The sequence below is a fragment of the Pelodiscus sinensis genome, chromosome 6 (assembly GCF_049634645.1).
Source record: "Pelodiscus sinensis isolate JC-2024 chromosome 6, ASM4963464v1, whole genome shotgun sequence".
In the NCBI taxonomy this organism is placed as follows: domain Eukaryota; kingdom Metazoa; phylum Chordata; order Testudines; family Trionychidae; genus Pelodiscus; species Pelodiscus sinensis.
The window spans coordinates 84390087-84404259 of record NC_134716.1 but is presented as its reverse complement, the minus strand read 5'-3'; the positions used below and the strand labels follow the sequence as shown (position 1 = coordinate 84404259).

General features: G+C 42.5%; 1 protein-coding gene across 8 annotated transcripts in view; it reads left to right on the top strand.

The window, feature by feature from the left end:
- The window catches only part of ANKRD31 (ankyrin repeat domain 31), a 195420-nt gene that overhangs the window by 46559 nt on the left and 134688 nt on the right, over nt 1-14173 (top strand). For 3 of the 8 annotated variants that reach the window (XM_075932280.1, XM_075932281.1, XM_075932279.1), the window contains 4 exons: nt 4134-4210; nt 6065-6153; nt 8966-9012; nt 11260-11318. In XM_075932280.1, the coding sequence (XP_075788395.1) occupies nt 4134-4210; nt 6065-6153; nt 8966-9012; nt 11260-11318 (272 nt within the window). Of the gene's footprint in view, nt 1-3053; nt 3304-4133; nt 4211-6064; nt 6154-8965; nt 9013-11259; nt 11319-14173 lie in introns of those variants that run through there. The other 5 variants (XR_012904845.1, XM_075932284.1, XM_025185255.2 and 2 more) reach the window with 4 other exon arrangements.

Sequence of the window (14173 nt, the reverse complement as noted above, 5' to 3'; positions counted from 1 at the left end):
TTTGGGGCAAGAGCTTTAGTGTTGCTTTTCTGGATGATCCCAGTGTCAGGGACAGTGAGTTACATGTGCCCCTGTTCCACCAGTGTGAGAGCACAGGGGCCTGACTCCACCAAAGTTTGGGTCAGGGAAGAGACCCAATCTTTTAAGAGGGGTCCTGTCGCCACGCTCACCCTTTCCTGTATACCCACCTGCTAACATAGTCTAAAGTCTGCGCACAAACTCCTTCCTAGAGCCTGTCCCCTTAACCCTTCTGCATCCAAATTCCCACCCAGAGCCTGACCCCTCACAACTTGACCACCTGCACTCAACCCTCCTCCTGTACCCAGTCTCCTGCCCCAGCCCCCAAACTCCCTCCCAGAGCCTCACCTCTTTTGCACCCCAACTCTCTCAGAGCCTGCATCCCCTGCCACATCCCAGTCGCTTGCCCCAGTCCAGAGCCTGCATCCAGCACCCAAATTCCATCCCAGAGTCTGCACCTCAACTGCTTTCTTTCACCCAAATTCCCTTCCAGAAACTTAGGCAGTAGGGGAGGGCAGGATTTGGATTTGTTCTGTGCAATTCCAAAAATTCTGAATATCTGCTGCCACTGCCCAGTGGTCCATTCAGTACAGTGTGCTGCCCTGATACCATGGGCTGCCAGATGGTTCATGGCAAGATGCAAGAAACCCCAGAATGGACAGTTCTCTAATAATCTCCCTGATGAAGAAAAGGTTTGGCCTGATCCTAATATGGCTTGGTGTATGTCTTGAAGCGTGCAATAAATATTTTTTGAAAATCCTATCTAATTTAATTGGATGTTTGCATTACCCATATAGCTGGCATATCCATTTTTAAATCTTATTAAATTCTTGCTCTCTGTGATATCGAGTGGCAAGGAATTGGACAGTTTAACTATGTGTTGTATAAAAGTATTTTATCAGTTTTACATTTATTGCCTTTCATGTTCTTGCACTAAGAGGGTAAATAGGAGTGCCGGATAAAGCTTATCTTTCCCATTCTTTTTTGTTGTATACATCTCTTAGGTTTCTTTGTACGTGTCTCCTCCCTAAAACAGTTCTGTTGCTTTCAGTCTCTTCTCATACAGAAGTCCATTATCTCTGAACCCCTTCTATCTGTTATATGTGTTTTTGAGATAAAATGAATAGCCAACCAATTTTCTAAATAAGTACATCTTTTCAGGGTTATTTCCTGTCCCATTTCTTATTCATTCTAATATTGTTTGCTATCTGTTGTTGTTGTCTGCTATGCATTGAAAAAAGGTTTTCATTCTATTGTCAATGAAAACTACAACTTTTTTCTGTGGTGTTACTAACTTTAGAACACAGTGTTCTGTATTAAATAGTTCATATTATTTTTCCTAGTTCACTACCTTGTCTTTGTCAGCAATTTAATCTTCCATCATATTGTCCATTCACTTAATTCTTTTAAGCCTCTCTAACATTCTTCTGTCTTTTCTATCCTTGATTAGCTAAATAACTTTGTGTCATCTGCAAATTTTACCATTTTTATGGGTCAACTAAGCTCCATCTCATAAATAAATATATTAAACACCAAACCCTGAATAGGATCTGGAGACTCCCCTATTGTTAAACTTTTGCCATACTTAAAATGGAATATTTATTCATTTTTTCCCCTTCACAACTCCCAGAGGGAGTGATGGGCATAAAACCCATCCCTTCACTGTGTAGTTTGCCATTTAGGCCTAATTTCTGACCCACCAATTGATTCATTGATGCCCTCTGGCACATACTTCATATTAATCAGGACTGAAAGGAATACAATCCTCGAATTACATGAACAGGCCTTGTTGTTTGGACTAATTCAGTCTGTCTCCGTCTTGTACCTTTTCCCATCAATACATATTTATTACTCAAAGATTCACCTGATGTTGCTTGGGACCTTCAGGGTAGGGGGGTTCAGGTGCAAGAGTCTGTGCAAGAGGTGGGAGGAGTAGGAGTGCTTGGGGCAGAGGGAGTGCAGGAGTCAGAGGACAGAGTGGGGGCAGGGGGCTGGGAGGACTTACCAGGGCTGGGAGGACTCACCCATGACGGTGAGAGCAGTACTGCAATGGCAGCTCCCGGGGCCATGTTGTCTGCTAGTGGCTCCTCTCCAGGGCGAGGGGCTGGAAGCTGTGTTGCCTGGCCTTGGCCTGTGTCTCCTCTGGGGCGGGGGAAGCAGGCTTCCACTGCCTTGACCTGGCTTGCATCTGCTCCCAGAGAAGGGGGATGGAAGCACGGGACTCCACTACCTGGCCCCAGCCCACGTCTCCTCCAAAGGAGGAGGACCAAAGCTGTACTGCCCAGCTCCACCCCAGGTCTCCTCGGGAGGAGAGCAGGGCTCTACTGCCTGCTGTGGCCCATGGCTCCGCTGCCCAGCCCCAGCCTGCAGCTCCTCAGGGAAGAGGGCAGGGCTCTGCTACCCAGCTCCAGCCTGCTGCTCCTTAGTGGGAAGATGGGGGTCCCCCTCCGGTCCTGCAACTGAGGATGGGGGGGGGAGTGATTTGGAGCATGGGGCCCATTTATATGTGACCGGTGGCCATTAATATGAAGAACCCCATCTCCAGATGGCCACTCTGTTCCGGGTGCTGCCACCACTCTGTACTCACTCTGCAGTTTAATTGTCCTGTCCCCTCCATTCACTGCCCTGAGTTGTCATTGCAGAGCATAACTGTCCCTGCTCTCAGACCCTGTTCCATGTTATGGAAAACAATCCTGTTCCAGGCACTTCCCATTTTCCCAGCACACACAAACCCTGACCTTGCTTTAAATTAGGATAAGAGGAAACTGCATACCAAATTTGGTGGTCTTTTCTCTTATGGTTTAGGAGAAGTTCTTGAACAGATGATCTCACAGATGGACAGATGGACTCATAGATGCGTAAACTCTCTAAAATATGTATATGGCTACAAACTCTATAAAATATGTATATAGATAGGTTATTGTAACATTTTCATAAAGTTTCACTCATTCCTTATAGTTAAGCTCACAATTATGGTAAATTTGTTGATCTGCTGAGCACGAGGCTCCTTCACGGACTACAGTTCCCAGAAGGCATTGAATCACCCTTTGCTTGCTCCTCCTGGGGATTCAGTGCCTCAGAAGTGGGAGGAGTTGCTGGGCATAGGGGCAGGGCTGCCTGGAGGAGCTGCCTGAGGGGAAGATAGTGGCTGCCTGGAGGAGGCTGTGGACTGAAAAAAGGAGACATGCAGGAGGAGGGTGATACTAACAGTGACAGTGATGAGACAGTAGTGGAGGGCTCAGTAACTGAGAGTGATCTAGATGAAGAGGAGCTGCACGCGAGGAGGTGATAAATATATATGTGTAGGAGCAAGTGTGACTTCAAAAATGAAAGTGTTCTCCTGGGAAGAACTAAGTGTTGCACCTGTGACATTTAGAGGTATCGCCTCTGAAAACAAAACCCCTGTGAGACTGGAATCTACCTCCTAACATAAACCTGACTAAAATCCTAAAAAATAAAATGGTTTTAGAATAGCCTTCCTAGATTTGTTGTTAAATATTTATTTTCAGGCTTTCTGTCACAGGTTAAAGTATGAGGGGGAAAAAATCTCCAGAGCGTATTCCAGAACCCTTATGTGGAATAGTAGTTTATTCTAGAAATAGTCCCATTGATTTTTATGGGCTATGATATTTATGATTTTTAAGAAGTAATGTATTTCTCAATGGGAGTAAAACTATCAGGATCCAACCCAAAGAAACAAAAATCAATTATAAAGACATAGGTAAAATAAAATTATTGCAAATGTAGACATCTTGATGCTTTGGTTACTGAAAAATTAAATATGCCAAACAACTGTGCTCTTACTGTGTATCTCCTAGGAAATGTGGTCTACATTTTTTTGGAAATTTATAAACACAAAGATGTGTTCATGACTTGTGTCCATCTATGGCAGTTTTCAGCTTGATACAGATTTTTACAACCACGTTCTAAACTTTTTGAAAAATGGTGTTTGCCTTAGAAATGATCTCGCATCGTTATAATGTCATTTAATAACTGATATTAAAGGGAAGGAATAGAAATACTGGCTTTGATTAATATTTCGTTGCTTGCGTTTGTACCTTTTGATAAGAGGACAATAGAACAATTTGTAGGTCATGTCTTTTTATTTTTTAAAGGTTATCTTTTGCTAATAAGGACTTATCTCTAAAAACTGAAACCATCTTTGCTGCCAAAATAAGAAGAGTAAATGGAGGTAAGAAATTCTTCTTTATTCGGTGGATAGTATATGTTGTTTTTCCTGAGACCTGTATTTCTCTGACACTTTCTAAACTAGTTTTGCACAGTATTTTTAAGCAAAATAATTTTGCATCTCTAATAAAATTTGAATAACAGATAATCTTTCAGTCCAGATTTTCAATATATTTGAAATAAATGAATTTGAAACAAAAAAAATTGTTAGTTCTTATTTTCCTTCTGTACATTGTTACTAAGAAAAATGTTTAAGAAGAATAGGGGTAAAAGAGTAAGGGTTAAGTATAAAGGTTTTCTACAATAGCTCCTCAAAGTAAGATGCATAAACAAATATATGATGTTATAAAATTTCATTGGGACCTCTTTGCATTGCCTTCCATAATTCATCCTCATGTAATCACTTTTGAGAAATGTGATAATTCCATATTTGTGTCAGCAAAAACTTGGCTGGCAAAGCAGAATTATACTGCCTGCCTTGCAAATATTTGAACTGTTCTGAACACAAAAGACCAGTGTGCAGAACTCTAGTCTGGCTTTCTGTTTGTTTCTATGTCCAATTCATGATATTTTTGCTTATTTTTAAGAACCTCATGGTTTGAAACCTGTCCTTCTGAGAGATTACCTCTCACCTTATATTGATTTATAGTAGGTAGAGATCTGATTCAAACCCTGGGATGTCAATGTGTAGTCAACTAAATGGTTAACCGATAAGCCACATACTCCCCCTCCTCCCTTGCTGCCTCTGATACAGATGCCAGCGCAGCCTCTGTCTGCGGGGAGTTCGGGCCCTCCATGGACAGAGGCTGCTGCTATTCTGTGCTGCTGCCTCTGATAGAGAGGCAACCATGCAGGGTGGCCGGGGGCTCCTGGAGCGTGGGGCTGGGAGCACATTGGCTACTGGCCCCTCCCCAGGCACTATCCAATAGTCATGTAACTGCTAAAACTTGATGCAGTTACACGGATTATTCAATTAATCCACATCTAACATCCCTAATTCAAACTCCATTGAAGTCAATCGGAGTCTTTCTAAATGGCTATGATGTTCTTGGCATCAATTACTGGAGCTGAATTCTCTGAAATCTGGTGATAAGAGTTTTGTTAGGAAAGAAGATCATGTGTGTGGAATTTGCACCTTCTGGTTATCCACTAGAATTAGAATTTCAGAGTACAATTTAAGGTGTGTCTATTTGGCTCATTGTTAAGCTTTTAGTTTGTGGGAGTGGGGAGTTGTCTGTGCTTTGTTGTTGTTCCTGTTATTATGATGATTGCATATTAATGGAATTTCTGTTCAGCCCATTGCAGTTGTTAGCACATCAATTTCATGACAAGAAAATATGTGCTATAGTAACTGAAGTTAATAAAATAATCAGTGAAATAATATGGATAACAATTTTTGGATTTTTGCAACATAAGGGATCAGAATCAACAGAGTTGCACTCTGTATTATTCTAGAGCTGAGTTTTTCTCAGTATAATCATTCAGTAATTTTAATCTTCCCACCTCATTTTGACAATTAATGTGTAAAGATGAGTACTATCGTTTATTATATGCGTGAGGACACTGACTAAAATTCCAGAAAAATCTATTGTCAGATGTGAATCACATTGTGTGATGTGTAGCCCATGTTTTCAAAATATTGCCTGCAAAAGAAATAATCTTTTTACCCTAAATTATTTTATTTTCAATTCTTGCATCTGCCATATTGATTTTTAGAATCTAGTCTAATAGAGGTGACTTTTGTGAAGGAGTGATTTGTTAAATTATTTTTCAGGCAGATGGAATTTGCAGAAATTCCTTGAGTCTGTGTAACAGTATCATAACAAAAGTGACTTGAACTACCTGGTTTTGTGTTTAGTTTTAGAAAACCTCTCCCCAGAGATTCAGCTTGTCTGTAAATTCAGCAATGATCTAAAAAATGTGACGCAAAAGAACCATATAAATCCGGTATGTATAGAAATAACAGCTTTTCAGCTGCACAAATACTGCAATGAATCATTTTATTAGAATCACTCTGCCTTACTATGTTCTTCCCCCTTCCGTATGTGTAAAGAGCCAGAATGTATGTAGTTTTTTATGGAAGAAGTAGCATCAAATCTGCAATATATGCTCACCCCAGGAATACACAGAAATGTTTCCTCTGGAGTTTTATGGGTGTGAAGCTTGCTACTGTTGCAGGAATAGGGCTGCAATAGAGGTGTTGAGGTATGGGAGCAGCTGTGCTTTGTAACACACGCCCCTCTACAAGTGATAGATGGAAGGTAGATATGCCTAAATTAGTGTTACCAGAATGCACCATTGGTCATTCATAACTGTTAACACAGAATATGAATCAATCTTTTTGGAAGAGTTATTTTTTAAAACAAAAGGGATAATCTGTTGCTCAGTACCTATTCTAGCTAGGTTGTTAGTGATAATTCCTGCTCTGAAATCTACTAGTATTACATAACAAATTGCCCAATGTTAATAATTAGCCTGTAAAATTACCTGATGCTCCAGTTCACAACCAATTTTTTCCACCTGCAGTTGACAGGCTGACAGTATGTGTAAGAGGAAACTCTACATTGTTATCATGGATATCCCTGTCCTCTATGAGAATTTCTTTAGACCCCAGTTATACCTGTATAGTATATTCCTTTGTGTGAACACTCCTATTCTGCTATGAGTGACTTTTTTCAGTTTAGTTTAATCCTCTTCCCAAAAGACATAAAATAAACCAAAAGAAAGAACTCTTAGAATAAGAGGGCCCATACTGGCAGGGAGCAGGGGTGGGGAGAGGGTTGTAATACATATATAACTCGTCGATTTGTAGGCATCCTTCAATCCCGAAGGATCATGGGTTTGCGCCCCTGTTGGACTGATTCGAGCAGCATCTTCTGTGGCTGTGCAATCCAATCTGGGAATGGCAGTCCTTTCCGCACTGTGAGCAGCAGTAGGCAGATGTCGCTCTGGTATCACGGGCACTGATCTTCCTGAGGGCTCTTTTGTCTTCCACTTCCTTCACCAAGGTAGTTTCATACATAGCAAGAGCTTCCTTCACTCTCTGTTTCCAGGCATATTTGTCTAAGGCAAGCGAATGCCAGGTGTTCGCACTGATAGAGAGAGCACTGAGGTCACGCTTGCACATGTCTTTATAGCGCAATTTAGGTTGCCCTTTCGGCCTCTTTCCAGACGCCAGTTCGCCAAAGAGAAGGTCCTTCGGTATTTGGCCATCCAACATACGTGAGACGTGGCCAAGCCAGTGCATACGCCTCTGTTTGAGAAGAGTGAACATGGAGACAGTGCCCGCCCTCTCAAGCACTGTGCTATTGGGGATCTTGTCCTGCCATGAGATACCGAGTATACACCTAAGGCAGCGCATATGAAATATGTTGAGCTGCTGCTCTTGTTTTGAGCACAAAGTCCATGTTTCACTGGCGTACAACAGTGTGCTCAAAACACAGGCTGTGTAGACCTGCACCTTGGTGTGTACAGTGAGCTTATTATTGGCCCATACTCTCTTCGTCAGCCTGGAGAACATTGTGGCGGCTTTTCCAATGCGCTTGTTAATCTCGCTATCAAATGACAAGTTGTCCGAGATCATAGAGCCTAGGTACACAAACTCATGGATGACTTCCAGTTCGTAATCTAACACACTGATAAATGGCTCGTTACCCACGCTTTGGCCCATCACCTGGATCTTCTTTAAGCTGATTGTGAGGCCGAATTCCATACATGCGTCTGCAAAGTGAGTTATGAGTGACTGCAGTTCCTGCTGAGTGTGAGCAGCAATAGCTGCATCGTCAGCAAAAAGGAACTCCCTTAGACGCTTCGTAAGCACCCTGGTCTTTGCTCTAAGCCTCGACAGTTTGAAGTGGTTGCCGTCCGTTCTCATGCGGAGAAAGATGCCCTCTGTAGCAGTTCCAAATGCATATTTGAGCAAAACTGCAAAGAAGATACCGAACAGTGTTGGATCCAGCACGCACCCCTGCTTCACTCCGCTGAGAATCTCGAAGGGTTCGGATGTGGATCCATCGTATACGATGGTCCCCCTCATGCCATCATGGAAGGCCCTAACAATGCAGAGCAGAATTGGAGGACAGTCGATCTTAGCCAGAATTGCGAACAGATCTTTAGTACTGACAAGGTCAAATGCTTTGGTCAGATCGATGAAAGCAATATACAAAGGTTTGTTCTGTTCCCTGCACATATATAACTATATTAATTAAAATTAATACTTTAGGCTAAAAGTACTTTTCAGTGTAGACAAAGCCTTAGTTTTAGGTTATCAATAGCATTTCTAATAGTTTTTGTGATTAAAGCTGTTACTTCAGCCCTTTCTGGAGTAGCAGCCTATCCTCTTTAATTGGAAGATGCAGGTTGGAAGAATACCTGAGGGAAGAAAGCATGGTTAGAAATAATTTGGGCTAGGAGAATGAATTCACTAAGGAGGGTGAATTTGAGGCAAGGAATTCATTTCACAAGTAAAATAGCTTGTCATTTCGCAAGTAAAATAGCTCAAGATTAAGGGTATTACAATTTAATTATATATTTTAATTCTGACTATATTTTGTCTTCCGAATAACTAGCTGATATGCCATAACAATATTTTACATAGTAATCTGGTCTAGCAGAATTCAGAGTTTCACTGATAACTGCTGTGTTTAGATCTTCCAAAACCACTAATGATAGGAAGAAGCTAGGTGTATAATAATGCTGAAAAATTAAATCACTGAATAGTTTATATTCACCAAGTTGTTCCAACACTTTTTCCTCCCAGATCGCTCATGAGACGGGTGAAATTGAGCAATCTCAATCTCTGCTACAGTGAGTATAACATGCACTGAACAAATGACATTCAGGAGAACAATAGTTTTCCAGCATACAATTTCCCTTGTAACCTCATTTGGATAGGATATTCTTTCCAGCCTTGAATTATAAAGTAGTTTTACTTTTTGCTAATAAGCAGTTTAATGCAAGAGATGGCTTTGTATCAGTGATGGTGAAACCATTCTTGTGTCCATTCCTATATCCATATAGTATGTAGTAGTTAGAATAGGTGTAACTGAAAAAAAAATAGAATAAACTTCCTGACACTGACTTTATTAGACCTTTATTAGGAATGGCCTATGCCATAGAATACTTTCTGGAATTGCTACCACTTGGCACAATTAGTAGACCACACAGAATCCTAAAATCCAGTTGGGAATAATCTATGTTGGCAAGGAAATAGGTTGATTGGTTGTTATAATATAGTGATACTCAGTGTTTGGGAACCAAAGTAGTGATCATTGCTAATCAAAAAAGCTATTGTGGTATGAATTTATTGTTTACTTTACTGTTGTTCTGTATTTATATTCTATAATACGATGGGGAAATATTTAGTTATTTAATTCTTTTGCACAAAGGCACAAGCCAATATAGACACTCTCTTGCGCAAATACTTTTAATGGAAAAACTTTTCTGTTAAAAGTACTGACACCCTGCACCATTGGTCCCCATACTTTTTAGGGTTGTGCTCCCACTGTCCATACTTTCCTACCTCCCCACCAGGGCCAGGGACAGGGCCACAACACTGGGGTGGAGGACAGACAGGAGTAAGGGGGCTGGAGCTGGGTACAGAATCAAGGCTAGGGGGTAGGGCCAGAAGCAGAGCTGCAGCCAGGCAACAGTGGGAGCTGGTAGCCAGGCCCTCAGACAGATGTGGAGCCACACTGAAGCTGGATTTAGGAGTTAGGTGTGGAACTGGGAGCTAGGTCTGAGACTGGGGGTGGCATGGGGCTGGGTGGTGCTCACTCTCTGTCCCCTATAGGGGCTGGCCAAATCTGTTGCAACCCTCGAGTATGCCTCAGTGCTAGCCTAGAAGAGGTGCACCCCATAGTTTGGGAACCTCCACTCAACACACTATTGTAATAACCTCTATATAAAATATGCCTTGTGAGGTATCATTTGAAAACAAATAACTCAGCAGGTCAATAATATCTGTTGAAATGTGTGTAGCAACATTTTATGTAAAGTTATGAGCATATGTTTACCAGACAAGTCTGGGAAGGGGATAAGCCTGTTCCTAAATAATGCCTCTAGTTAGGTGTCCTCAAAGTTGACTGACCTGTCAAGTGGCCGTTCTTTGGTAATAAAGGTGAGCCAGGAACAGATCAATCTGCATTTTAGCAAGCAACAGTGTGGAATCTCTTTAATCATGAAATTGCATGTCTCCATCCTCGCAACAGGAAGGAACTTTATATATAACTTTAAGGAAATTGCATTTGAAAAGGTCTCTTGACTATAAATAAGGGGCAAAAACACTCCAGATTCTCCCCCATCTTTCTCATCCAAGAAGACAGGAACCAGCCTTTGGACTTTGGGAGGGGCTCTGAGGTTAGAATTTGATCAGCCTGGTTGCTGGGAACGTGGAAGGATTTTATCTTGAACCATGTCTAGTTTAAGCCTTAGCTTATAGCAAGCGTTTTATATTTATTTCTCTTGTAACCCTTTCTGACTTTAATACTTTGTACTTGTATTCTCTTAAAATCTCTTCTTATAGTTAAATAAACTTGTGTTATTTTTTAATTAAAACTAATCCAGTGTTGTGTTTGCGCTGAATAGCTTGGTAACTCCAGTTAAAGTAAATAAACTGTTGTGTATTGATGCTTTACAGGGGCAACAGGCCTTTCATATCTGAACTGTCCAGGTGAGGGCTGGACAGTGCAGAACATGTGTTTTGGAACAGGGATTGTGTTGGCATCACTTTTCAGGTAATAGTTGAGGCTGTTACAAGCCAGAGTGTGGCTGTTGTGGCAATTCGAGGATACAAATAATAGCCAGCCTTATTTAGGTAATTGAGAAGTGTACTTTACTGATTACGTTTGTGATTAGGGAATTTATGCTTTTAAAAAACCTCAAGTATTTCCACGAATAATTGCAAGGAAAAATTACGTTCATTGTCTTAACCTCTGCAGAGACCAGGGTAAGACAGGGCTCAAAATTTTATCCGAAGTATCAGAACAGGCAAAGCATTTTTGTTCATTGCCCTTTGAATGACAATCTCTTAAAATTATATTTATTTGTTTTTAGGGGTACAGTATTTATTACAAAGATTCCTCACCTTGATGTTCCTCAAAATGCTGCAGTAGGTAAAAAGCAAAATTATTCAGTATGTATGTTTTATGTTGTAGAAAATAGCCTAAAATACAGTTACTCTCAATTTAGCAGAAACAATTGAGAAATTCTAAATGAGTATGCATATAGATTTATTTAGGATATATCCATTTGTGAACTTTGAGACCAGCGGGACAGATTTTTAAAGAAACTAAGGTGCCTAAAGAAGAACTAAGTGCCTAAATCCACCACTTACACACCCATGGCATTTTTAAATCCATTTGCTTAACCCCCTAGATCAGTGTTTCTGAAAGTGTACCATCGAAACACTTTCAGAAGCACTTTATGTTTGTTTATGTGCCGGTGCCACGGCCACGGAGCCTTGTGGCTTCTATTGGCTCCGTTTCATTGTTTGCAGCCAAGGGGAGCCGCAGGAAGAGGTGGCCGGCCCATGCTGCTTCTTGCGGCTCTCCTTGGCTGCAAAGGATGAAATGGAGCCAATAGAAGCCGCGAGGCTCCGTGGCCATGGCGCCGGTACATAAACAAACCAGGGAGGCCAATTAAAGTGTTTCTGAAAGTGTTTCCATGGTACACTTTCAGAAACACTGCCCTAGATGACTGTGTTCCTGTCCATTAGCACTGAAACACCTAAGCACTGGTGTCCTAAGTGCTGCCACTACCCCATAGCAAATGGTTGTAGCTTTGTAACCCAGTAACTGTTACCTGGAGCAGGGGTAAGTGAGGATGGCTGTGCATGAACATGCTGCAGACAAAGATAGGAAAGAAAGTGGCTAGCCTTGGGACCTGTCCCAGAACTTGTTGAAAGTCAACAGTGCATTCCTACACTGTACCATCTTGAACTAACAGCTAACTCTGAGAATAACAAAAGAATAATAAGAAGCAAAAAGCACAAAAAGCCTAGAACATCCAGGCCTGATAGGCCTGTTAGGAGATGCAGGCATAAAAGGAATGTTTATGGTACACCACCTAATTTCCTCAACCTCACAATTGTCTTTCGCATTTCCACTACAGATGGCTACAGGAGAGTTGTTGAAGGCAGGTATATTCAGGGCAGTCCCTAAGGGTGTTTGCGTCGCAGGGAAACCCCTCCCCTTCCTCCAAGTTCTGTCCCTGCTTCATTTCCTTCCCACACCTGCTCTGCAATCCTTCCCTAAGTCCCCCCACCCCGAAACAACATGACTTGAGGAATTACCGAGGGACCTGACATGGGTTTGGCCTCCCCTCCCCCGCCGCCCTGCACTCACCAACGTGGCAGGAGCTGTGGAAATCAGCAAATTATGTACTTGTTTCCATTACACAAGAACTAGAGGTCACAAAATGAAATTAATAGGTGGAGATTTAAAACAGACAAAAGGAAGTGTTTTTTCACACAACACATAATCAACCTGTGGAACTCTTTGCCAGAGGATGTCCTGGAGACCAGGACTTTAACAGTGTTAAAAAAAGAACTAGATATATTCACAGAGGCTAGGTTCATCAATGGTTATTAGCCAGCATGGGCAGGAATGGTGTCCCTAGCCTCTCTTTGTCAGAAGCTGGAAATGGGTGACAGGGAATGGATCTGTTCTGTTCATTGCCTCTGGGGCACCTGGCATTGGCCACTGTGAGCAGACAGGATACTGAGCTGGATGGACCTTTGATCTAACCCAGTATGGCCATTCTTAAGATCAGCAGCCTTCTCCGCTCCTCTGCCTACCTCTCAGATGGGTCGCTCTGCTTCATCATGGCAGCAGGAAGTGGATCAATCTGGCCCCGGCCCACTTCACTCCCCAGAGCCTGCATTGCTCCGCTTCCCATCGCTATGGTGAAGTGCAGCGACCCAGCTGAGAGATGGTGGCAGAACAGGCTTCTGCATCACTCCATTTCCTGCATTTCCAACCACCGCAGTGAGTGCAGAGAGTCAACCCCCTGCTGCCACCCTGTGCCAGGCCCTCCAGGTAATCCCCCAAGCCACTCTGGGCCTCATGGGGTAATATCAATATGGGGGACCATCCCATCCATAAGATGGCTCTTGTTATGTTTTCCCTGTATTAAACAGGTCCCTTTTCTCTGGGTAAGCTAAAAAGGGTTAATCCAGAACATTCAGGAACTTTCTTGAATCAATTAAAGCAGGCTGGCCAATAAAGACACCTGGAGTCAGTCAGGAACCTCCTGATCAGGCTGATCAGGACACCTAGAGCCAATTAAGAACTAACTAGTTCTAGTTAAAGAGACTTCCCTTCCACTAGTTCATTGTGCACACAAGAAGTTGGGGGTAAGGAGGTGCTGTGGAAGATCTGGAAGGTTCAAATGTTGTCAGATACCAGAGAAAGGTCCTGCTGTAAGGAAGATGCTAGGGATGCACCATGGGGAAGTAGCCAGCAAATTATAACTGTCACACAGCTGATACAGGGGACATTACAGACAGATGCCATCCACAGAGTCCCCGGGCTGGCACCTCCGGAACCCAGGCCCACCCTCTATTCCCCATTTCCTCCTTTCCCCCAACTCCGTACTTGCCATGAGAGAGTTGGTCCAGACAGTAGGGAAGGACTATTTTGGAAAAGAGTCCCTGGTCCACCCAGAGGGGCAACAAAGACTGGTGGGGATTGGTCTCCTCTCTTTCCCCATGCTAGCCAGTGATGAAGGTGGCTAAATAAATGGCACATTTGTGCCCCTGGGAAAAGTGTCTAAACTGAGGGCCACCATGAGCCTCCAAGGCAAGCAGTCTGCCCATAAGCATGGAACTCACCAAAGCAGAGAAGAAGCTTTGTCACAGAGATTTCTAGAAAATAGCTACAGCACTCAACTGAAGATAAAAGAATCTGAAGTGCTTTCCTCAATTTGAAGGATGTGGTGTGGAGCATGTTATTGGAAATCTTAAAAGAGC